The following is a 25,359-nucleotide window of genomic DNA, read 5'->3' as shown; positions in this document are numbered from 1 at the left end:
CAGGAATGGTGTGTTTCCAAATATCCAAAGTTTGAGAAGATGCTTGTTGAAGATTTTACTCGCAGCATAAGAAAAATAAACCGTGCCACACTGTAGAAAAAGAGTACCTTGAGGACTAGTAACTTGCCTTTAAAAAAGAGGGGGCAGTAGGTTGGTGGTGCTGTAAGACTCCCCAGCCCCCCTGCTCAGTGCAAGGAACCCACCAGCCCTCTAGGAACATCCCACGCTCTGGGAATTTTACTTTATTAAGTTTGCAAAACAACATCAGCTGGCATTAAAAAATAAAAATATTCCACCAGCCCTAACCCACTGCTATATATGTAGTAATATAGGCGGTCGATACGTCCAAATAAATATCCAAATAGGGTTGATAATTATAAGATATCCATTCAGCTGTGGAAAGAGATATTGGGGAGATATTGGATGTGTGGCAACCCTAACACACACACACGCTGCTCCTCTTGACATTTATATATTAAGACAATTTTGGATTGAAGAGTTGATCTAACAAACATCTCGATAAGAGGGTGAACCTATTGAACGCCTCGATAAAAAGCCTCTAAAGGGCAGAGCACAAATGGCCATTTCTTTCATACATGTCATGATTTAATTTCTTACACAAATATTGAGGCGCAAAGTAGTAGCGGCATTGGAGGCGGGAAGAAATGAATTGGAGCGGCCCCTTTAAGAGTGAAAGTAACAGGCGGTTGGTGCAATGCATGCTGGGTTGGGAAGGCGGAGCCGGCCAATCAGGAGGCGTTCGGAAGCTTGGCTTTTGCTACATAGTAGGAAACCGACGGGAGAGTTGAATGGGTGAGTGAAGCGACGCGTCCCTTTGATCTGCGGGTGGGCGGTTGGAAATAGACGGGGGGGGGAATCGATGGCGCTTTAAGACGCGGGTGGGGAGTTTATGGGGCGAGGTGTGGGGGGGGGGAGTTACCCAGTTTATTTTTTTTTTTTAAAGTAATTAAATTTTCTGTTTTACACTTTAAAATACACGTTTAAACATCTTTAAAATATCAATGACTTCCTTTTTTCTCTTTCCATGGTTCATTTTGCATATTATAAATCCCTGCATATTTTACAAAAACTAAACCATTCAGTATTCCATTATTGCATCCATCCAAGCTTAATTACATTGTCGAATTTATCTTAATGCTGCCAGCGTTTTCAAGTGTACACAATTTCCCCTCATATATTCAATAAACGGTTTCCAATCTTCTCCAAACGTATGTTCTTCTTGTTCTCTTATACTATATGTTAAGTCTGCGCAGCGCAGTATTCGGAGGTTACCCAGTTTAGTAGGGTTGGGAAGAAATAAGGGAAAATATACAGGGCTAGATATGTGGGGTTTTTTTCCTGTGGGAGCTGGGAAGAAGTAAATAAAACTATATTGAGAAGTAATGATTAGTAATTGAAATTAATAAGATTTTGCAACGCAGAAATAAAGTAAATCATCAAACCATCAATTCTAGCAGGTGGGGGAGCCACCTAAATTATATAATTTTGCATCTGAATGATTGGTATTAGTAATCGTATTATAATTTGGCATTGTTACAATGAGGCTATTATTGGATTATTGTAATGGAAAGCTAATAAAGATTATAAAAAAGTAATTAGCCTTATAAAAGCCACAAAAAATACAAAAAAAATGAGAATTTTTGTAATGCGCGCAATATTTTTGTGTTCAGTTTTCTACATGGCCACTATTTCTTGTTTCTTACTCTTTGTGCCTCGTCTTACTCTGTGCACTGCGGAGTAACTGCAGAGAATAAATAAATGCAGTGAAATAAATAAATAGTCCAGTTGAAGTTTCTTTTTTAGAATTATTGTGTAGGATCTTTTATTCGCTTAATAGTTTGAAAACCATTTGATTCCCCACCGCCTTACAATAAAGCAGTGAGTTAAACCACAGAGCCTAGGACTTGCCGATCAGAAGGTTGGCAGTTCGAATCCCTGTGACGGGGTGAGCTCCCGTTGCTCGGTCCCTGCTCCTGCCAACCTAGCAGTTCAAAAGCACATCAAAGTGCAAGTAGATAAATAGGTACCGCTCCGGCGGGAAGGTAAACGGCATTTCCGTACGCTGCTCTGGTTCGCCAGAAGCGGCTTAGTCATGCTGGCCACATGACCCAGAAGCTGCACGCCGGCCAATAAAGCGAGATGAGCGCCGCAACCCGAGTCGGCCACGACTGGACCTAATGGTCCCTTTACCTTTACCTTTACCTTTACCTTTACCTTTACATTTTATGAAACAAACAAATAAATAACAAGTGGTGCTTTAAATCCATGGTTGTGAGTGTGACCTGGGTTCGGATGCACTTCGTAACTAACGATCTCCTTTCTTTGCTCTCAGTCCTCCATATTTTCATAGAATCAGAGGACCGTAGCGTTGGCAGAAACCCAGAGTGCCATCTAGTCCAGGGGTCAGCAAACTTTTTCAGCAGAGGGCCAGTTCACTGTCCCTCAGACCTTGCAAGGGGCCGGACTATGTTTTTTTTGGGGGGGGGGGAATGAACGAATTCCTATGCCCAACAAATAACCCAGAGACGCATTTTAAATAAAAGGACACATTCTACTCATGTAAAAACACGCTGATTCCCAGACCGTCCGCGGGCTGGATTTAGAAGGCGATTGGGCTGGATCCGACCCCTGGGCCTTAGTTTCCCTACTCATGATCTAGTCCCAACCCGCTGCAATGTTCTCTTTTTAAAGCAAGGAGGTGAAAAGATGGACCTGGAGAGGCTGCGAAACTTGAACCAGGACCTCTTGCGGAGGCTGAGGACGAACCAAGAGGAGTTCAGGGAACGGGTTCGAGTCAAGCTGTTGCCACCATCGCAAAGAGCAACTCCTCAAGGCGGGCGGGTCTCGGACAGCAAGGGCGAGGTGCGTAGGGAGACTGCTGGATTGTGTTTCGTGTTTGCATGTAGGTGTTCCTCAATTCATGGGGCCCCCCAGACATGGCTGGATCACAGCTCCCCAAGGGTAGGACTGAGAGCTGGCTGCTGGGATCTGGAGAGTCTGGAGTCCAGCCCCTAACATGAGAACTCGTGGACATCCGATGAATGTCCTCGGATGAAGAGTATTATATAAATTCAATGAATGAATGAACAGATCAGAGCGTTGGAAGATTCAGGACAGATAATCCCATAGGAGGCCGTGATTGCCACCAATGTGGACGTCTTTAAAAGAGGATTAGACAAATTTGTGGAAGGGAAAGTTATTGATCGCTACCACCAGCCACAATAGTTGGTGCAGGCCTTTAAAGCCCTAAACGGCCTCGGTCCAGTATACCTGAAGGAGCGTCTCCATCCCCATCGTTCAGCCCAGACACTGAGGTCCAGCACCGAGGGCCTTCTGGCAGTTCCCTCCCTGCGAGAAGCCAAGTTACAGAGAACCAGGCAGAGGGCCTTCTCAGTGGTGGCACCCGCCCTGTGGAACGCCCTCCCACCAGATGTCAAAGAGAAAAATAACTACCAAACGTTTAGAAGACATCTGAAGGCAGCCCTGTTTAGGAAAGCTTTTCATGTTTAATAGGTTATTGTATTTTAGTGTTTTGTTGGAAGCCGCCCAGAGTGGCTGGGGAAACCTAGCCAGATGGGCGGGGTATAAATAAATTATTATTATTATTATTATTATTATTATTATTATTATTATTATTATTATTTTCCCAGAGAGAGAACAGGGATCGTTTTCCCAAAGACACAACCGATTCTGCTGTGATTGTCTCTGTGGAAGTGAGTCCCCAGCTGGCACGGCGCAACTTCACCTCCCCCTCGAAACCCGCTGTGCCCCAGGACGAGCGAGAGGATCGCCATCCAGGGCGCTTGTGTCCCGTTACCCTCCAGACTGAGGTGATCCACGTTCCGTCGGCCGCGGCATCCGCCGGATTGACTCGCAAAACCACGAGTGGCGGACGGCCAAAAGGACCGAGGAAGCCCAGGGTAACCACGGGGCACGCGGAGGCAAAAAGGCGTCCTCCATGTTTGCATGGCTTGCCGGAGACAGACAGGCCGCAGGCCAGAGAGGAGGCGGGCCCAGGGCGAGCCAAAGAGGGGAGAGGCAGGGCAACAGTTTCTGTGCGGATGTCACCAGCCCCGAAACCAATCCTGCTCACGCCCCAAGCCAAGGAATCTAAAGAGAAAGCGAAGGTGGGTGTGTCGCGAGTCTTTACTTAAAGATTTGGCAGCCAGTGGTTATGGCATCGCTGCACTGCTGGGTTTTTTTTTTTTTTTTTAATAAATGTTTATTAAAGTTTTACAAATCAAAAAATTCATCATTTCAAATATATCATTACCGTAAATGAAGTTCACATAGAAAACAGAAACAACAGAAAAACAGAGATATATAACAAAAAAAGGAAAAATAGAAAAAAAAGAAAAAAGAAAAATCCACTTTCTTAGATTTATAAAGTTCCATACCCCTCTGTCTTGACCTCCTCACATCCCCCTTTTTTGTGTTCCTCTTTATTCCAATCCAATTCAGCAAGTTCAAAACCTTATTTAAACCATGCTTAATTTTGTATTCTTCTAATTATTATGTCCCAATTTTTCATTGTTTTAGCCCATACCTCATCTTATATACTATGACATAATAATGTTCTGTTCATAACCCCTTGTCCTTTTTAACATTCTTCTTTTCATTCACATTTAACCAAATCACACAAACCCTGTTACCTTCACTTCCCACATCATATTAACACTCAAACATTTTGCAGTATTTTTGTAAATAGTCTTTAAACTTTTTCCAGTCCTGTTCGATCAGTTCTTCTCCCTGGTCACGGATTCTGCCAGTCATTTCAGCCATCTCCATGTAGTCAATCACTTGCGTCTGCCATTCCTCCACGGTGGGTAGATCTTGTGTCTTCCAATACTTGGCAAGAAGTATTCTTGCTGCTATTGTTGCATACATAAATAATGTTCTATCTTTCTTTGACACCCATTGGCCAACTATGCCCAAAAGGAAGGCCTCTGGTTTCTTGGGAAAGGTAAATTTAAATACCTTCTTCAGTTCATTATATATCGTTTCCCAGTAAGCCTTAACCCTTGGGCACGTCCACCAAAGGTGAAAGAATGTTCCCTCAGCTTCCTTGCATTTCCAGCACTTGTTGTCAGGTAGGTGATAAATTTTTGCAAGCTTGACTGGGGTCATGTACCACCTGTAAATCATTTTCATAATATTCTCCTTTAAGGCAATACATGCCGTAAATTTCATACCGGTGGTCCACAACTGCTCCCAGTCAGCAAACATAATGTCATGACCTATGTCCTGCGCCCATTTAATCATCGCTGATTTGACCATTTCATCCTGTGTGTTCCATTTTAACAGCAAGTTATACATCTTTGACAAAATCTTAGTTTTTGGTTCTAACAATTCTGTTTCCAATTTTGATTTCTCCACCTGGAAGCCAATTTTTTTATCCAAATTGTAGGCCTCTCTTATTTGGTAATAATGAAGCCAATCTCGCACTTTGTCTTTTAGTTTCTCAAAACTCTGCAGTTTCAATCTGTCACCTTCTTGCTCCAAAATTTCCCAATATTTTGGCCATTTGGCCTCCATATTGAGCTTTTTCTGGGACTTAGCTTCCATCGGTGACAACCACCTCGGGGTTTTACTTTCCAACAAATCTTTATATCTTGTCCAGACATTAAACAGAGCTTTCCTAACAATATGGTTTTTAAATGCCTTATGTGCTTTGACCTTGTCATACCACAAGTATGCATGCCACCCAAAAACATTATTAAAACCTTCTAAATCCAAAATATCTGTGTTCTGAAGAAGTAGCCAGTCTTTTAACCAGCAAAATGCTGCTGATTCATAATACAGTTTGAAGTCTGGCAGGGCAAATCCACCTCTTTCTTTTACATCAGTTAAAATTTTAAACTTTATTCTAGGTTTCTTGCCCTGCCAGACAAATCTAGAGATGTCTCTCTGCCACTTCTTGAAACAGTCCATCTTGTCCAAAATTTGCAAAGATTGAAACAGAAATAACATTTTTGGCAAAACATTCATCTTTACAGCTGCGATTCGACCCAATAAGGAAAGCTTCAGATTAGACCAAATGCACTGCTGGGGTTTGAACCCCTGATGATTAGCAAGGATGGTTGTTGCTGGAAGGAAGGTACTTTTTTTCCTTTTCCCCAAAATTTTTTATTAGTTTTCAATTACAAAATATCCAAAACAGACCTCATTAAAGGGTAAAGGGACCCCTGACCATTAGGTCCAGTCGTGGACAACTCTGGGGTTGTGGCACTTATCTCGCTTTATTGGCTGAGGGAGCCGGCGTACAGCTTCCGGGTCATGTGGCCAGCATGACTAAGCTGCTTCTGGTCAACCAGAGCAGCGCACGGAAATGCCGTTTACCTTCCCACCAGAGCGGTACCTATTTATCTACTTGCACTTTGAGGTGCTTTCGAACTGCTAGGTTGGCAGGAGCTGGGACCGAGCAACGGGAGCTCACCCTGTCGCGGGGATTCGAACTGCCGACCTTCTGATCAGCAAGTCCTAGGCTCTGTGGCTTAACCCACAGCGCCACCCGCGTCCCATACAAAATATACAAAAGAGACCTCATTATACCAGATCAAATAACAATTAACAAAATAGCCAATTATATAATTTGGGTGACCTCCCACTTGCTGGATTACAGGTTCAGTAATCCCCCCCCCCGCTTCCAAAGTCTTATTTGTTCCAGTTGTATTCCAGTCTTAATCATAGTCCCTTGTTCCACAGCTGCAATTTCTGTGACTTCCATTTGAATTAACATATTTAGTAATTTATTAATCCACAAGTGAAGACCTATATCCCTTCATCCTGCGTGTAATAATTATTTATCCATATTTTTTCTTCCCAAAAAGTTCTGTGTTGGTCCAGTCATTCTCTCTCTTCTCAGTTATGATTATTAAAGGTAAAGGTAAAGGGACCCCTGACCATCAGGTCCAGTCGTGGCCGACTCTGGGGTTGCGGCGTTCTTCTCGTTTTATTGGCCAAGAGAGCCGGGGTACAGCTTCCAGGACTAAGCCGCTTCTGGTGAACCAGAGCAGTGCATGGAAATGCCGTTTACCTTCCCGCTGGAGCGGTACCTATTTATCTACTTGCACTTTGACATGCTTTCGAACTGCTAGGTTGGCAGGAGCAGGGACTGAGCAACGGGAGCTCACCCCATGGCGGGGATTCGAACCACCGACCTTCTGATCGGCAAGTCCTTGGCTCTGTGGTTTAACCCACAGCGCCCCCTGCATCCCAGTTATGATTATTATATACAGATAAATGCTTCAGCCTGGGGAAAAAGTTAACTGAAAACCCACCAGAGCTCTAGCAGGTTTCCGATTTCTATTTCTTTGTCTGTACAGCTAAAGATGGCCAAAGACCAAAGTCTTGGCGCATCTCCAAAATCCAATATCTCTTACATTCCAAGATAACAACCTTTTCCCCTTCTCATCAAATAGTTGGCTCAGGTACTTTCATCCATGTTTGGTGGGAGTGCGAGAAGGTGAAAGAACATTGGAGGATAAGGATGCAGATTATTGCTTCGTGGAAGAGCAGCTACTTTGCATGCAGAATGTCCCAGGGTCCATCTCCACGTTGGGCTGTGAGGAACATCCTGTCTGCGGCCCTGGAGAGCCTCTGCCAGCCAGTGTAGGCCAGGATTCTTCAACCTTGTGTTCCTCGATGTCGTTGGACTACAAGTCCCATCGTCCACAGCCATCTTTGCCATCAGGGGATGATGGGAGTTGTAGTCCTACCATAAGTGGAAACCAAATATTGAACAGTAGCGTATACAAATGGAAGAGAAATGGTCTAACTCACTGCAAGGCACCTTCCCAGGTGTCTCAATTGCACTGCAACTGTTTTGCGCGCTACATATCCCGGGTTCAATCCCTAATGGCTGGGAATTGTATCCTGCCTTTAAACCTTGAAAGCCACTGCTGCTCAGTGCAGACAGTACCAGGCTTGATAGGCCAATAGCCGGAACTTAAGATAACATTTTGTGTTACTGGGAAACTTGCTTTGTTTGCTGTAAATATTTCATTAACTGCATGGTAGCGTACCTAAGGGACCGCCTCTCCCGGTATCCCCCACGGAGAGCCTCAAGGTCCATAAATAGCAACTCCATAGACGTCCCGGGCCCTAAGGAAGTCAGATTAGCCTCAACCAGAGCCAGGGCCTTTTCAACACTGGTTTTGGCCTGGTGGAACGCTCTGTCTCATGAGACCAGGGCATAGCTGTCAACCTTCCCTTTTCGGGGGGAAATTCCCTTATTCCGGTGCCGTTTCCCGCTGCTTCCCGCTGCTATCCCAGATTGTTAGATATCCCGTAAACTGTCCCCGGGACAGGTGAGGCTGCTGATCCCTTATTTTTAAATCTGAAAGTTGAAAGCTATGGACCGGGGCCCTGCAGGATCTGATTTCTTTCTGCAGGGCCTGTAAGACAGAGTTGTTCCGCCTGGCCTTTGGCTTGGAATCAACTTGGTCCCCTCTCCCTCTTTCCTTTTCCTTTCTCCTTCTGTGATGGAACTCCTATTTGGGGACTTCCCTGGCATTTTTCTGGCCCACGTAGGACCAGTCCGGATAGTTAGCCTTGGTGAAGATTTGACGTTTTCATCCCCCCAAAAGTTTTTGATTTGAGTTTCCATTGAAATGAGGCTATATTTTAATCTTGTTTTTAAGTTGTATTTCAATCAATTTGTTTTTATATCGGGTGTTAGCCCCCTGAGCCTGTCTTGGCTGGGGAAGGCGGGGTATAAATAAAATTTATTATTATTATTATCCAAACGTGGGCAAATGAAAGGTTTGTGCATGTGGCAGTTGCGATGGCAAAACGCATTGAGTCAGCTCAGTAAAAGAACCGTTTCTCTGCATTTTTAACCCTGTTGCAGAAGAACTCTGGGCACGTGACGTTCATGTCTGACCCTGAGGAATACGCCATCCCAGCAGATGACTGGTCGGTCCGCCCTTTCCTGGGGTACGATTGGATCGCAGGTACGGCGGCTCGATCTATTTTGGAGCCAAGCAAAATAAAGAAAATGAAAGATTGTGCAGCTAGCCTGATTCAGCCTAACTGGGTTTTTGAAAAAAGAAAAAGAGTAGCCCTGGGGTGGTTTCCAGAAATTGAGACGGCGGCTTGTGAGAGCTAAATGGAGTCCGCCAGGTCAGAGGCAGTCTGCCTGCAATTTTCAGGATATTATTTTGTTTATACCCATGTACAGTGGTACCTCGGGTTACATACAGACTCCGCTAACCCAGAAATAGTACCTCGGGTTAAGAACTTTGCTTCAGGATGAGAACAGAAATTGTGCGGTTGCAGCGGTGCAGCAACGGGAGGCCCCATTAGCTAAAGTGGTGCTTCAGGTTAAGAACAGTTTCAGGTTAAGAACGGACCTCCGGAACGAATAAAGTACATAACCCGAGGTAAAGGTAAAGGGACCCCTGACCATTAGGTCCAGTCGTGGCCGACTCTGGGGTTGCGGCGCTCATCTCGCTTTATTGGCCGAGGGAGCCGGCGTACAGCTTCCGGGTCATGTGGCCAGCAGGACTAAGCCGCTTCTGGCGAACCAGAGCAGCACAAGGAAACGCCGTTTACCTTCCCACTGGAGCAGTACCTATTTATCTACTTGCACTTTGACGTGCTTTCGAACTGCTATGTTGACCGAGCAACAGGAGCTCACCCCGTTGTGGGGATTCGAACCGCCAACCTTCTGATTGGCAAGTCCTAGGCTCTGTGGTTTAACCCACAGAGGTACCACTGTATTGTATGAAATTGCTGTGGGTGCCTTGAAGATCATTTCTGTGGAAGGCAGGAGAAAGGGAGAGAGAGATTTATCTTTTTATATCTATGAGGGCTGGGAAAGGGTGTTTTTTTCCAGTCCAGGAGCTACATTCTCTTCCAGGCAACTTTCTGGAGTCCGCATGCCTGTGGTGGGCAGAGCCAGAAGGAAAAGTGGCCAGAGCAACACATGTAAATTTTACCTTTGTATGGTAGGCCAGTTTCTAAACACGCACACACTCCTCTCTGTCCGGGCAAACGAGAGTTCACGGACATATTCCAGCCACGTGAAAATATATGGGGTGTATATGGAGTAGGACCAGAGAGGGGTGTGGCCTGCAGAGAGGTCCGAGGACCAAATGAGAGAAGCCTAAAAGGGCGACATTTGTGCCTTGAAACTGACCTGGTGGGTCTTGGCTTTTCCTCTTCCCTCCTCCAGGGCTGCTTGACATGGACTCCTCCCTCTCTGAGAAACCTGATCACTACTTCTCAGAGCTGCAGGAATTCCGGAAGGTGAACCGGGAGGCTTGCATCTACGACCGGGAGCTGCGGTAAGGGGGGCGTGGATGATGATATTATCATTATTATTGTTGTTTAGTCGTGTCCAACTCTTCGTGACCCCATGGACCAGAGCACACCAGGCACTTCTGTCTTCGACTGCCTCCCACAGTTTGGTCAGACTCATGTTTGTAGCTTCAAGAACACTCTCCAACCATCTCGTCCTCTGTCGTCCCCTTCTCCTTGTGCCCTCCATCTTTCCCAACATCAGGGTCTTTTCCAGGGAGTCTTCTCTTCTCATGAGGTGGCCAAAGTCTTGGAGCCTCAGCTTCAGGATCTGTCCTTCCAGTGAGCACTCAGGGCTGATTTCCTTAAGAACGGATCAGTTTGATCTTCTTGCAGTCCATGGGACTCTCAAGAGTCTCCTCCAGCACCATAATTCAAAAGCATCAATTCTTTGGCGATCAGCCTCCTTTATGGTCCAGCTCTCACTTCCATACATGACTACTGGGAAAACCATGGCTTTAACTATACGGACCTTTGTTGGCAAGGTGATGTCTCTGCTTTTTAAGATGCTGTCTAGGTTTGTCATTGCTTTTCTCCCAAGAAGCAGGCATCTTTTAATTTCGTGACTGCTGCCACCATCTGCAGTGATCATGGAGCCCAAGAAATTAAAATCTCTCACTGCCTCCATTTCTTCCCCTTGTATTTGCCAGGAGGTGATGGGACCAGTGGCCATGATCTTCATTTCTTTGATGTTGAGCTTCAAACCATATTTTTGCTCTCCTCTTTCACCCTCATTAAAAGAGGAGAGCGCAAAATATGGTTTGAAGCTCAACATCAAAGAAACGAAGATCATGGCCACTGGTCCCATCACCTCCTGGCGAATAGAAGGTTATGAGCTACTTCTGTTGAAATCTACAATTCAATACAGTGAATAGTATATATTATTTTTTCAAACATATAGCCAGTTACGTCTTGTGTGTTTAGGGAAGCTTTTTATTGTATTTTAGTGTTTTGTTGGAAGCCACCCAGAGTGGCTGGGGAAACCCAGCCAGATTGGCAGGGTATAAATATATTATTATTATTATTATTATTATTATTATTATTATTATTTTATTTATTGAATATGCTTCATGTAACCAGAGGTTTGTTGTTGTTGTTTTGCACATGCAACATGACAGCTCAGCCACTGACTTTCAGGGAACAACTGAAAACGACTCTTAACGTTCCTCTCTCCACAGATCAGACGGTCTGGGTTCCTCTGCTCACAATCGAGAATCGGACATGGACCCGGGTTCCCATCAGTGTACGGTCAGATTCTGTCTTCCCATCTCAGCAGCCTAGCCAATCCTACAACCATCATAGAATTGTAGAGCAGGAAAATGACCTCAAAGGTCATCCATACCAACCCCCTGCCATGTAGGAACCACAGCTCACCTCTGCTTAAGAACCTCCAAAGAAGGAGAGTCTATTACCTTCCGAGATATTCCGTTCCACTGTCAAACAGCTCTTACTGTCAGAAAGTTATTCCCAATGTTTAGCCAGAATCTCTTTTATTGCAGTTTTAATCCATTGGTTCGGATCCAGCCCTCTGAAGTAACAGAAAACAAGCTTGCTTGTGACAGCCCTTTAGATATTTAAGGTGGCTATTTTATCTCCTCTCAGCCTCCTCTTTTCCACACTAAACATACCCTAGATCCTTCAACCATTCCTCATCCGGCTTGGTTCCTCAGCATCTCCTTGGCCTGTGTGGTTTCATCATGCCACATGGCTTCTGGCTTTAAACCTCAGCAATCCTAAGGACTAGGAACTTGGAACACTTACTGGGGTGAGGAAACCGCAGAATCCGCACTGTCCCTGTTGAGGAACTTGAATAATAATAATAATAATTTATTATTTATACCCCGCCCATCTGGCTGAGTTTCCCCAGCCACTCTGGGCGGCTTCCAGTCAAGTGTTAAAAACAATACAGCATTAAATATTAAAAACTTCCCTAAACAGAGCTGCCTTCAGCTGTCTTTTAAAAAGAAGATAGCTGCATATTTCCTTCACATCTGAAGGGAGGTCGTTCCACAGGGCGGGCGCCACTACCAAGAAGGCCCTCTGTCTGGTTCCCTGTAACTTCACTTCTCGCAATGAGGGAACCGCCAGAAGGCCCTCGGCGCTGGATCTCAGTGTCCGGGCTGAAAGATGGGAGTGGAGACACTCCTTCAGGTATACTGGTCCGAGGCCGTTTAGGGCTTTAAAGGTCAGCACCAACACTTTGAATTGTGCTCGGAAACGTACTGGGAGCCAATGCAGATCTCTCAGGACCAGTGTTATATGGTTTTGGCGGCCGCTCCCAGTTACCAGTCTAGCTGCCGCATTCTGGATTAATTGCAGGTTCCGGGTCACCTTCAAAGGTAGCCCCACGTAGTCCGCATATCCCTTCTTCTACCCGGCTCCGTCTCTGCAGGTGTCTTCTGTTACCGGTTGAATAAACGCCTTTTTGCGGAGCCCCTGGATTTGGAGTCTGCCTGCCCCATCTGCAAAAACCCCAGAGCCCACCGGCCTCCAGAGACTCTGGTGGAGCCTGCTTTCGTCAGGTGAGTCTGCAAGCGATGGTGAAGACCTACCTGGGAAGCTTGCTTATGCTGGCTCACACCCTTGGTCCAGCTAGCTCAGAAATGTCTATACTGACCGACAGCGGTGACTTTCCGGGTTTCAAACAGAGATATTTCCCAGCCCAGCCTGAACATGGCAGGGATTGAATCCTGGGGACATCGCTGATAGCGGCTTTACAAATACAGTGGTACCTCAGGTTACGTTACCTTCGGGTAACCTAATTCCAAGTTACAAACACAGCAAACCCAGAAGTGTATACTTCACAGTTTTGCCATGTGCGCATGCGCAGAAGCCCTCTATCTCGCCCTGTGTGCGCTCAGAAGCGGTGCCTCCGGATACGGACTATTCGGGGTAAGTACGGACCCTCAGGACAAATTGAGTTCATATCTGGAGCGTCCACTCTAATGTCAGAAATATGACCAGCCTTTTAATACAGTGGTACCTCGGGTTAAGAACTTAATTCGTTCTGGAGGTCCGTTCTTAACCTGAAACTGTTCTTAACCTGAGGTACCACTTTAGCTAATGGGGCCTCCCACTGCCACCGTGCGATTTCTGTTCTCATCCTGAAGCAAAGTTCTTAACCCGAGGTACTATTTCTGGCTTAGCGGAGTCTGTAACCTGAAGCGTATGTAATCTGAAGCATCTGTAACCCGAGGTACCACTGTACAGACGAATTGAGTTCGTATCTGGAGGGTCCACTGTAATGTCCAAAATATGACCAGCCTTTTAATACGTACCTTATTCAAATCATTTCGTAGTCACTTGAGAACCTGAAACAGGGGCGGGGAGTGGAAGAAACAGCTCTTCCTCAGCCTCTGCCCATTTCCCCCCACCTGGTCACCTGGGGCGATTTCTCCAGTCGCCACAGGCGATCACATTATTGTGGGTTCCCCTCTGCAGTTCTGAACTGCTCAGTGCTCCTGTTCACTCCATAGAGCGGCAGGTCCCCAGATGTTGTTGGACTACAACTCCCATCATCCCTGAGCTCTGGCCTTGCTAGCTAGGGGTGATGGGAGTTGTAGTTCAACAACATCTAGGGACCCACAGGTTGAGGAAGGCTGCTCTGGAGTCTCACTTCATTGTAGGTTTTTCCCCCCGAAAAGGAGTTACCTCACCTTTGCTGAGGGCAAACTAATATCTCTCTCTCTCTCTCTCTCTCTCTCTCTCTATATATATATATATATATACACACACAATTTTTATTTTCCATTTTAACAATCCAATCAGATCACATTAAATATTCCAAATTATACAACTACATATCATATAGTCCAAATATTTTGCCAAATTATAAATTTTTGTTGGGGCTTCCCATGCTTTAAGTTCAGTGGGGTCCAATCATCTTATGTTTCTACTGCCTCGAGTTTCCAATAGTTCCTTCTTTTAATCTTCCTGTTGTTATCCTTCCTTCTTTCATGGCCTCTGAGTTGTTTCCACAGGCGAGTTGAAGTGAGCAATAATCTGCTTCTGTGTGAAATTTGTACGACTCTCCTTGCAGCTGGTGAATCTATTATTTGCAGTATATCCTCACACGCTGATGTTTATGCCGAATCAATCCAAAAGTCCTTCTCTGGTGGCAGTCGCCATCTTCTCTCAGTTCCGGTGAAATAAAATCTAGGCGTTCGCTCATTAATTACCTCAGACAGGTTGCATCAAACATTAGTCTTTCCAGGGGAGGTTTGCCAAATCGAACTTGAAGTACAGATATAATAACAAATTAAGAGCTCGCCTCCCCCATGACTATTTATCTCTGCAACTTGGTCTAACCTATAATGGCGTATCCCAAGTAAATAGTGCGTCACATCACCCTTCCGGAGAGTCTTTTATCTTCTGAAGGCGAACTAATCTCAGAGGCCTTTCTGCTCAGGGCTGGTGTGCGTTCTCACAGAGCTTCCTGGCTCTTCTGGTCCTGTTTGGGATGCTTTCTATGTTTGACCTCCACTGCCAGAGGCAGCCATGCTTCTGAATTCCAGCTGCTGGAAACCGCAGGAAGGGAGAAGGTTCTTGTGCCCCAGTCTGGCTTGCAGCTTTTCCATTGAGGCATCCGGTCCCATTGGGCCCCCTTTGGCCTGATCCAGCAGCACTCTTCCTACATCCTGATTTCCCCCGCAGGGTCAGCATCCCGAGATCAACTTTGCTCCCTGCCTACAAGCACAAGATCCACCGCAGGAAAAGCTACGAGCCTGCAGACAACCTGGCGTTGCCCTCGGTGAGTTTCTGATTTGGGGAAGCCCGGTTCTTGCCGTGGGGCCGGGCACCGGGGGGGGGGGAGCATGCCCATGGCTGGCGTCTCCGCCCTTCTCCCTTTCCCTGGCAGAGCGAAGAACGTAGTTAAGAGTGGTGCATGCTGTAATTATCTCCCGCTTGGACTACTGCAATGCGCTCTACAAGATTGAATGTATTGCCCTCGACAGTACTTGAGGGACAATTCCAACAGATTCCACACAAAAAACACTTATGTCCCTGTGGAGATGGCAGTCCCGAATCGGTGGCGCATGCCCTTCTGGCCTGCGCTCTTTATAAAGACTTGAGGAATGAGATTATCACCCCTCTATTATTGTCCATTCCGGGTCGCCCAACCACTGCCACAGTGTCCTTTCTCTTGGCAGATCAAGATGAGCAGGTGACAACAAAGGTTTTTAGCTGGGGCAATCGGAATAAGATCCACTATTTGACTATTGATTCAAAACCTCAAAATGTATTTTATATACAGTGGTAAAGGTAAAGGGATCCCTGACCATTAGGTTCAGTCTGGCCAACTTTGACGTGCTTTTGAACCGCTAGGTTGGCAGGAGCAGGGACCGAGCAACGGGAGCTCACCCCGTTGTGGGGATTCGAACCGCCAACCTTCTGATCAGCAAGTCCTAGGCTCTGTGGTTTAACCCACAGCGCCACCCGCGTCCCTTTATATACAGTGGTACCTCGGGTTAAGTACTTAATTCGTTCTGGAGGTCCATTCTTAACCTGAAACTGTTCTTAACCTGAAGCACCACTTTAGCTAACGGGGCCTCCTGCTGCCGCTGTGCTGCCGCTGCACGATTTCTGTTCTCATCCTGAAGCAAAGTTCTTAACCCAAGGTACTATTTCTAGGTTAGCGGAGTCTGTAACCTGAAGCGTCTGTAACCCGAGGTACCACTGTAATTGACTTTTTATTTCTATTCTTTGTATATCATATTGTTGTTTTATTGCTAAGGCCGATGGCTGATGCAAAGAAAGATTCATTCAAACAGCCCAAGCCTTTGGGGCTACAGTTAATACCTAACATGAGATACTTTCCCTTTCTGTGACCCCCACAGCACTGTTTGGCCGGTTGGGAGAACCCTGTTCAAGCTTTCAGCCCCACTCTCAGCAGCCTCGACCTTCACTCATCCCTGGGGGATATGCCACCTGGCCGTACGAATCGGGTAAGGACGCTAAATGGCATTGTGCTAAAATATTTAGGGTTTCATACCTTACACAGAATTCAGTCTGTGTTGCCACAAACACGGACTGCGGGATTCTCAATTTCAGTTTCTTGGTTCTGAGTTCCAGTTTTTCCCCGTCCTGATTCTTGATATTTTTCTTGAAGGGTTTTTAAATTTAATTTTGTAGTGTGCATAAAACAGACAGAACTCTTAGAAAATTAAAAGGTGAAGAACAAAACTGTAAAAAGAGGCGCATAAAATGAGCAGAGTTAAAATTACAGGGTTCCAGTAAGAGGCTATCACTGCCGTCAGTTTATCTAGTTCCAGAATTGCCAGGCTTGTGTATGGAGGTCCCTGTCCTTGTCAAAATCTCAAATTATGCATAATTTTCTCCATTATAGCTGTATTCCACAGTGAGGGTACTGTGTACCCTGCATAAATTTTGGGGTTGCTTTCCACTGAGTTGCAATGACTGTGATTCTTGATTATTCGTTTTATTTCATAAGATTTACATACCACTTGGTTGTTAAAAGCAAAACGAAACCTCAAAGCGGTTTACACGGAGAATAGAACAATAATAATATTATCGGTGAAAGCAGCTCTTTAAAAGCAATCCAAGAAATAAAATCGGAAATAAACAAGAAACGGGCTAAAACTTACATCGACGTTCTACGTGCCAGCTTGTCTGAATGAAAACCTTGGTTTAGAAAAATTTTGTAGAGAAAGGAGAATTCCTGGATGGAAAGATCCAAGTTTGGGGCAAGTACTCTTTGGTGAGAGAACCATAGCAGAGATTTAAAGTTACAAACTAAAGCTGTTAGACCTTTAAAATGTCCCTGTAAAAAGTTTCTTTCCAAAGTTTTCCTGTTCCCCAGCATAGGAAAAGACCACATGTTAGTGAGTTTAAAAAATGGTTTACAGTGGTACCTCAGGTTAAGTACTTAATTCGTTCCAGAGGTCCATTCTTAACCTGAAAGTGTTCTTAACCTGAAGCACCACTTTAGCTAATGGGGCCCCCTGCTGCTGCCGCGCCACCAGAGCACAATTTCTGTTCTCATCCTGAAGCAAAGTTCTTAACCTGAGGTACTATTTCTGGGTTAGTGGAGTGTGTAACCTGAAGCGTATGTAACCCGAGGTACCACTGTACTTCCAAACTATCTGAAGGTCAGATTCATCTGCTTCAGAAAGTTGCATTGGCAGTAAAACATGGCTTAGTAACAAAGTGGCAAAGTTTTCTAGATTATTGGCAAGCGTGGCAGCTCAAGCCTCTTCACAGACTGAGATTCTCAGGTGGACTGGGGAGGAACAATAGGCTTTATTGCCTAGTTCCTCACAAGGTGAGGGGAAGTGGACATAGCTAAGCCTGTCAGGACAGCTTACTCTATGTCTATATAATGTACCAGAGCAATAAGCTACAGAGACAATGGGAGCCCAATGGGAATACTTAGGTAAAGGTAAAGGGACCCCTGACGATTAGGTCCACTCGTGGCCGACTCTGGGGTTGTGGCGCTCATCTCGCTTTATTGGCTGAGGGAGCTGGCGTACAGCTTCCGGGTCATGTGGCCAGCATGACTAAGTCACTTCTGGCGAACCAGAGCAGCGCACGGAAATGCTGTTTACCTTCCCGCAGGAGGAGTACCTATTTATCTACTTGCACTTTGACGTGCTTTCGAACTGCTAAGTTGGCAGGAGCAGGGACCGAGCAACGGGAGCTCACCCTGTCGTGGGGATTTGAACCGCCGACCTTCTGGTCGGCAAGTCCTAGGCTCTGTGGTTTAACCCACAGCACCACCCGCGTCCCTATGGTATTACTTAGGACCTTGTAATTCTGATCTGTTATTCTTTATTTTGATAGGGAAATTCATCCTGCTCTGTCTGGTCCTAGATGCCCCTTTTATTACTGGTGTTGGGAATATCCAGTGTTGTTTGTGTTGTACTTTTGTACTGTTTTATTGTTGTTAGCCGCCCTGAGCCCGGCTTCGGCTGGGGAGGGCGGGATATAAATAAAATTTATTATTATTATTTATTATTTATATATTACATTACATTAAAAAGAAAATACCGTATTGACCCGAATATAAGCCACACCTTTTTTTCCAAATTCCGACCGTGAAAAGTTAAAGTGCAGCTTAAATTTGCGACCTTACAAAAATTGGCTTTTACAATATCTGAAACAGACATACAGTAAAACAGAATGGGTGTGATGGCCTGCGGAATTTTAAGGGAGTGGCTTATATTTGTGTATTGTCTTTTTTTTCTCTCCCCCCCCCCATGAATTTTAAAGGTACAGCTTATATTCAGGTGAGGCTTATATTTGGGCCAATACGGTAATTAAAGATGGTTGTTTTTTTAAGTACTCTTAAAACTACAGTATTATCCTGTAGGAGGGGACTATTGTATTTAAGGTGGATTCATGTTCAAAAAGCTGTGTGGGTTTTTTGCTTCAAAACAACTGGGGTTTTTTTCTTCATATGCAAACGTAGGAAGATTTGGTCTGCTGGAAAGGGTTGTGACTTGGTGGTAAAGCCCCTGTTTTGCATTCGAAAGGTCGCAGGTTCAATTCCAGGCTTCTCCAGGTGGGGAAACAACCCTAGAGAGCCATTTCCAAGTCAGCACAGATGTTATTCGTTTTTTAATCGCTTCCTAAGAAGCGGCTTAGTCATGCTGGCCACATGACCCGGAAGCTGTACGCCGGCTCCCTCGGCCAATAAAGCAAGATGAGCACCGCAACCCCAGAGTCGGCCACGACTGGACTTAATGGTCAGGGGTCCCTTTATAAAGCATCCCAACACAGTTTTACATATTGAGAAACACAGTTTACAACATATTGAGAAAAACACACACACACACCAATCATAACCCGTTGCAAAGATGAAAACAATTTCAAATCCAGTACAAATGCCAATTGGCACTTTAAAAAATATCTGCTTAGGAGGTTTGTCGAAAAAGAAAACTGCTGAGCCAGCTGGATCGAAAAAGTCAGTAAAATTTGGCTCCCTGCGTTCCTGCAATTGGTTGGAACAGAACTGGCAATCTGGTTTAAGATTTCTTGTCTTGCTAATAAATCAAAACTGGGTCTCTGTGCAAGATCAGAGAAGGGCCTTAGCTCAGAACACCTTCTTGGCATGCGGAAGATCCCGGATTCAGGTCCAGATAGGGTCAGGAGAGATTTCCTGTCTGAAACCCTGGAGAGCGTATCTGCCAGTCAGTGCAGGCAGTCCTGAGGTAGATGGGCCCCAATGTCTGACTCGGTATAAGGCAACTTTCTATATATTTCTGTTTAGATCGTTCGGAATCTTGAGGACTAGATTCTTGACTTTAGGAGCCTCGAAGACCCCAACTCGGCAGCAGACCCACCAAAGATTCTTAAGATAGTGCAGGCCTATACAGGTTTGCCGCACCCCTTCTTTTTTTAACCCTTACACAAAAAATATCTGGCTTCCAGATCTCTGCCTCCAGAGTGTCAGGAGGAAGCAGGAGCGACCAACTGCTGGACCTCTCTCGCGTGGCGGAATTTGAACTCTGCAACCTCTCCTGGCGAAGGAAGCGTCATAAGCCGCCATGCCACAAAGCCACATCTAATTAAAAGAGCTCGCCGATTCAAACTTCCCAGTTTTGGTCCTCGATGGGGAATGAGGAGGAGCTCCGTGTGGTTATGGATCAGGGCCTCTTCCTTTGTGAGGTTGCCTGCTAGCCAGTTTCATCAGCATGGCACCCAGACGCATTGCGACGTTTGAGAAATTGCAGGACGGGTTTGCCTTCCTTTTTGTCTCTGGTCCACATGCTCTTGCACAACTCCTGAAATGATAAAAGCATGGTTTGAAATCAAAAGATTAAGAAGCGTGTTGTTTTTTTAAAAAAAAACCAAGGATGGTAGCAATTAAGGACATTTAGAGAAACACTAATTTGGTGAAGGAAAAGGTGTCTCTGTGTGTGTGTGTGTCTTAATTGTCTTGTTTTTTTTAAAGTAAATAAATATAGTTTTGACTTTTTTATTATTATTATTATCATCAACATCACCATCATCCTGCTTTTCCCCCAAGGTGACTTACAGAACTTAAAAGGACATAGATAAAATGCAAAAAGCTAAAAACACATAAAAGGCAATTGTTAAAAAGTAACCCTAATGGAATTAATTAAAACAATATTTTTTAAAAATCTACTAAAAGACAGGTAATAGACACAGCACTTGCCTCCGGAAGACTGTGTTGTCAAACAGTTTCAGGCTGCTTTTATTAATTGATTTTGTATGTTTATAGACTGCTTAAAACTGTCCCTAAGCAGTTTGTAAAAAGGGTAACAAGTACGTAAATGCAAACAAACCATGAAACTCAAAAATTGCAATACCTGATGAGCCGAAAATTTAACAGCATACTTTTAACTCCACTCTTAAGATCCTTATGGGGGGGGGGGAACTGCCTTGAATATATGTTAAATGCTGGTTTATAAAATGTGAGTTATTTTCAACTAATTTTTACTCAGAGTACGCCTTTTGAAATAAATGGACCTAACTTAGTCGAGTCCATTTATTTCATTAGAATAAAACTTAGTCGAGCACCACCCAGTATAAACAAGGCAAGAATGAAGCCATGCCAATAATTTTCCCATAGAGCAGCAGTGGAAAGAATGATGCCCATTTTACAGGTGGTGAACTGAGACTGAGGACCAGCAAACCTGCCCAGGGACTCTGGGCACCCTACTGCCGGGGTGGACAACCTGCTGGCCTAAGGCTCCCATCATCGCTTGCTGGCTGGAGCTGATGGGAATCCAAACTACACCAAATTAGCTAGCCCTGCCATGAAAGTTTGTTTTGGAATGGGGTGGGGTCTGTGCTGAAGACGGAGACTGTCTCTGGAATAAGCTATCCCTTTCTGTAAACTGCTTTTTACAGTCGAGCAGTGTATACATTTTAAGAAATAAATAAATACAGTGGTATCTCGGGTTACAGACACTTCAGCTTACAGAGGCTTCAGGTTACAGACTCCACTAACCCATAAATAGTACCTCTGGTTAAGAACTTTGCTTCAGGATGAGAACAGAAATCGTTCGGCGGCAGCAGGAGGCCCCATTAGCTAAAGTGGTACCTCAGTTTAAAGAACTTTTTCAGGTTAAGAACGGACCTCCAGAACGAATTAAGTTCTTAACCCAAGGTACCACTTTATGGGCAACCGAAATTTGAACCTAGCCAAAATGTGGGAGCTATCCCTCTCCCTGAGCACAGGAACACACTCCAAAGGATACTACGGGCATTCTTTGTGTGCTGATTGGCTCCTTCCCTGTTGCCACGGCGGCAGGTACGCAACCTCCCACCTACATGCTCTGCGGATGGACCAATTTGAAGCGAGCATCCAAGCTACAGAGCTGGGTCCGTCCAGAGGCTGGCGATGCTGCTTTTGCTGAGTTCTGAGCTGTGGCTTCTGGGATACGTCAGTAGTGCAAGTTTACGGCTGGGAAGCGGTAAAGATCTTTCAGGCTGCAGTCTCAACTTTTGGGTCTTCTCAAGAACATTGGGAGATCCCTCTGGGATCAGGCCAAAGGCCTGTTTTAGTCCTACCACTCTGAGAACAGGATGCAGGAATAGATGGACCACTGACATAAGAGAATTAAGAAGAGTCTGCCAGTGGCCCATCTAGTCTAGTATCCTGCTCTCTCAGTCACCATCCAAGTGCCTGATGGGAAACCCATAAGCATAATTTGAGCCCCAGAGCCCCATCCCTTACTGTAGTTTCCGGCTACTCGGGGAGTCAGAAACACATCAAGGCAGAGCATAGCCATCATGGCTCATAGCCATTAGTAATAATAATAATAATAATAATAATAATAATAATAATAATAATAATAATAATTTATTTTGTATACCCCGCCCACCTAGCTGGGTTTCTCCAGCCATTCTGGGCGGCTTCCAACAGAATATTAAAATACAATAATCTATTATATATTAAAAGCTCCCCTAAACAGGGCTGCCTTCAGATGTCTTCTAAATAATAATAATTATTATTCTTCTAAAAATCTGGTAGTTGTTTTTCTCTATGACATCTGGTGGGAGGACATTCCAGAGGGCGGGCGTCACTACTGAGAAGGCCCTCTGCCTGGTTCCCTGTAACTTGGCTTCTCACAGCGAGGGAACCACCAGAAGGCCCTCAGTGTCCAGGCAGAATGATTGGACCGAGGGCGTTTAGGGCTTTAAAGGTCAGCACCAACACTTTGAATTGTGCTCAGAAAGGTACTGTGAGCCAGTGTACATCTTTCAAGACCGATGTTATATGATCTCGGCAGCCGCTCCCAGTCACCAGTCTAGCTGCCGCATTCCGGATTAGTTGTAGTTTCCGGGTCACCTTCAAAGGTAGCCCCATGTAGAGCGCATTGCAGTAGTCCAAGTGAGACATAACCAGAGCATGCACCACTCTGGCGAGACAGTCCGCGGGCAGGTAGGGTCTCAGCCTGCGTACCAGATTGAGCTGATAAACAGCTGCCCTGGACACAGAATTGACCTGTGCCTCCATGGACAGCTGTGAGTCCAGAATGACTCCCAGGCTGCGCACCTGGTCCTTCAGGGGCACAGTTACCCCATTCAGGACCAGGGAGACCTCCACACCCGCCCACCTCCTGTCCCCCAAAACAGTACTTCTGTCTTGTCAGGATTCAACTTCAATCCATTAGCCGCCATCCATCCTCCAACCGCCTCCAGACACTCACACAGGACCTTCACTGCCTTCACTGGTTCCGATTTAAAAGAGAGGTAGAGCTGGGTGTCATCTGCATCCTGATGACCACCCAGACCAAACCCCCCTTGACAGTAGCCTTGTCCTCCATGAATCCGTCCAGTTGTCAGGGACTGGCTGGATGAAGAAGTGGTGGGAGCCCCCTGCCCAAGAGCCCCCCAAGGAGGGCACAGAAGATGGCAACTTAGATCCCAGTTCTTGGTGGTGGGACACGGAAGAGCAGTCTGGGGAAGGAACGAGCTGGGAGGTGCTAGAAGCAGGAGGGCGTTGAGTGATCATGGTGGGTGGGGAGTCAGGAGAAGGAGGGCCTTCCAGGACAGGGTTCGAGGCTGAGAGTCACAGTGTGAGCGCAGACTCAGAGGGGAGTCAGAGGTTCCCTTGCTACCCAGCAGCAGGGCAGTCTCGGTCCTGCTGGCTCGCCTCCCCCTCTGACACCCCCGATCGAGGAGAGTCCTTCACATGGCTGAACAACTGGCCAGACAGCTCCAGACACAGTCTTCGTCTGCTTGGGAAGGGATCCAGAGAGAGAGGCAAGAGAGGGAAGGCAGAGCTTGTGGTCAGTTTCAGTACATCTTTTTTTTTTAAAGAAAAAAATTACACTTTTCAGAGTTACACATTTCATAAATTTTACAACCATTTAAACATTTCAAAGCTTGACTTCCTTCCCCCCCCTTTCTGTGGTTCCTTAAATTTATTTTTTAATATCTTCTTCATATCCAAATTCATTTAATTTTCTCCTTTAAATATATATACTCTTGTGAAACTGCAGGTTATTAAAACAACCCTGCCAATGTTCTTATCTGTAAATATTCAATAAACCACTTCCATTCTTTTATAAAAAGTTTGTTATCTTGATTTCTTATTTTGGGGGTTAGTTTCGCCATTTCTGCATAATCCATAAGTTCTTGTATCCATTCTTCCTTTGCTGGGACTTCTGCTTCTTTCCACTTTGGGGCAAGTAGCGTTCTTGCTGCTGTAGAAGCATGCATGAATAAATTTCTATACAGTTTAAGTAGTTCTGTCCATATAGGTAAAGGTAAAGGGACCCCTGACCATTAGGTCCAGTCGTGACCGACTCTGGGGTTGCGGCACTCATCTCGCTTTATTGGCCGAGGGAGCAGCTTCTGGGTCATGTGGCCAGCGTGACTAAGCCGCTTCTGGCGAACCGGAGCAGTGCATGGAAACGCCATTTACCATTTATCTACTTGCACTTTGATGTGCTTTCGAACTGCTAAGTTGGCAGGAGCTGGGACTGAGCAACGGGAGCTCACCCTGTCGTGGGGATTTGAACCGCCGACCTTCTGATCAGCAAGCCCTAGGCTCTGTGATTTACCCCACAGCGCCACCCGCAATTCCCGCAAAAAGGGTTCTGGGTGTTTTTTTTAAAATAAAAGTTATTTTGAACATCCTTTTCCATTTGTTGTATATAACATTTTATGTGTTTAATATGCCTATATGTTTTAGAGATGGATTTTTTCTGGCTGAATGAATGGATGAAAGCCATCAAGGTTGGCTTCGTTTATTCTTATGTTCTCAGTTGTCCTCATCTTGCCGTCCACAGAGGCAGCTAATTTCCACTGGAACCCCTGGCAGCCATGGGTCTGCATGTGTGACTTACACAAGCAGGCCCGGATCCGGCACTTTGTCGTGTGGGCCATGAACATCACGCTGGACCTCAAGGCCTCCGAGTTTTGGCAAGAGAAGCCTTGCAACTTAGACGACTGCGTCACGTGCTCGGTGGTCGAATGTCCGGCGAGCGGCGAGCGGTCCGGCTTCATCCCACAGTTCCGGGGCCTCTCGTCCCCCAAGCCCCACGAAGTCGAGATTCCTCTCCCTGTCCATTTGGAATTCCCTTCCTATGACAGCCTCCCCGTCGTCGACGACACCGGGGGAAACGGGCAGCCGTAAGACCCAGAGATGTTGACTTTAAGCAAAGGCGTCACCTAGGACTCCCATTGAGTTGTCGGGCTCGCTTGAGGAGGGCAGCAGAGGCCTGGACCGCGGCAAGGAGCCGCCCGGACGCCAACTCACCTAGGGCGATCCTGGGCAGAGATCCAGGCGAGCCCATTGCTACAGCCCCTCATGGGCTCTGTTGGAGTCTTTGGTTGTCAATAAAGTCAGACTGAAGCAAAGTAGTGTGGTTTTTTAAAAAATTAATTACAGTGGACGCTCGGGTTGCGAACGTGATCCGTGTGGGATGCACGTTCACAATCCGCGTCTGTGCACGTGCGGGTTGTGATTCGGCGCTTCTGTGCATGCGCAAAGCACAATTTAGCACTTCTGCGCATGCGCGACTGCCGAAACCCAGAAGTAACCCGTTCCGGTACTTTGGGGTTTCGGCGGTCCGTAATGCGAAAAAACGCAACCTG

General features: G+C 45.8%; 1 protein-coding gene across 4 annotated transcripts; it reads left to right on the top strand.

Moving 5' to 3' along the window:
- Nucleotides 1-560: 560 nt before the first annotated feature.
- On the top strand, nt 561-25,122 carry MIIP (migration and invasion inhibitory protein). Of its 4 annotated transcripts, none has more exons than XM_053401021.1 (10): nt 562-813; nt 2,713-2,883; nt 3,672-4,148; nt 8,873-8,975; nt 10,199-10,310; nt 11,502-11,566; nt 12,716-12,845; nt 14,977-15,073; nt 16,161-16,268; nt 19,714-20,263. In XM_053401021.1, exons 2-10 carry the CDS (start codon nt 2,728-2,730, stop codon nt 19,852-19,854), a joined length of 1,389 nt encoding a protein of 462 aa, XP_053256996.1. In that variant the 5' UTR covers nt 562-813; nt 2,713-2,727; the 3' UTR covers nt 19,855-20,263. The 4 variants fall into 4 exon arrangements, with proteins under 4 accessions (XP_053256999.1, XP_053256996.1, XP_053256997.1 ...); XM_053401022.1 differs by lacking the exon at nt 19,714-20,263 and adding an exon at nt 24,552-25,122 and having other exon boundaries at nt 563-813; XM_053401023.1 differs by having other exon boundaries at nt 563-813; nt 19,553-19,817.
- The last annotated feature ends 237 nt before the right edge of the window (nt 25,123-25,359 follow it).

This window comes from Podarcis raffonei, chromosome 8 (genome assembly GCF_027172205.1).
Source record: "Podarcis raffonei isolate rPodRaf1 chromosome 8, rPodRaf1.pri, whole genome shotgun sequence".
NCBI classification, from domain to species: domain Eukaryota; kingdom Metazoa; phylum Chordata; class Lepidosauria; order Squamata; family Lacertidae; genus Podarcis; species Podarcis raffonei.
Note: the sequence above shows the minus strand (reverse complement) of the source record. Positions and strands in the feature narration are given on the sequence as shown.

Excerpts from the sequence above, each read along its gene's own strand:
- MIIP (XM_053401021.1), top strand. The coding sequence starts at position 2,728 with ATGGACCTGGAGAGGCTGCGAAACTTGAACCAGGACCTCTTGCGGAGG. Across the intron at positions 10,311-11,501 it reads ATCTACGACCGGGAGCTGCG|ATCAGACGGTCTGGGTTCCT; the intron begins GTAAGGGGGGCG and ends CTCTCTCCACAG. Across the intron at positions 16,269-19,713 it reads CACCTGGCCGTACGAATCGG|ATCTCTGCCTCCAGAGTGTC; the intron begins GTAAGGACGCTA and ends TCTGGCTTCCAG.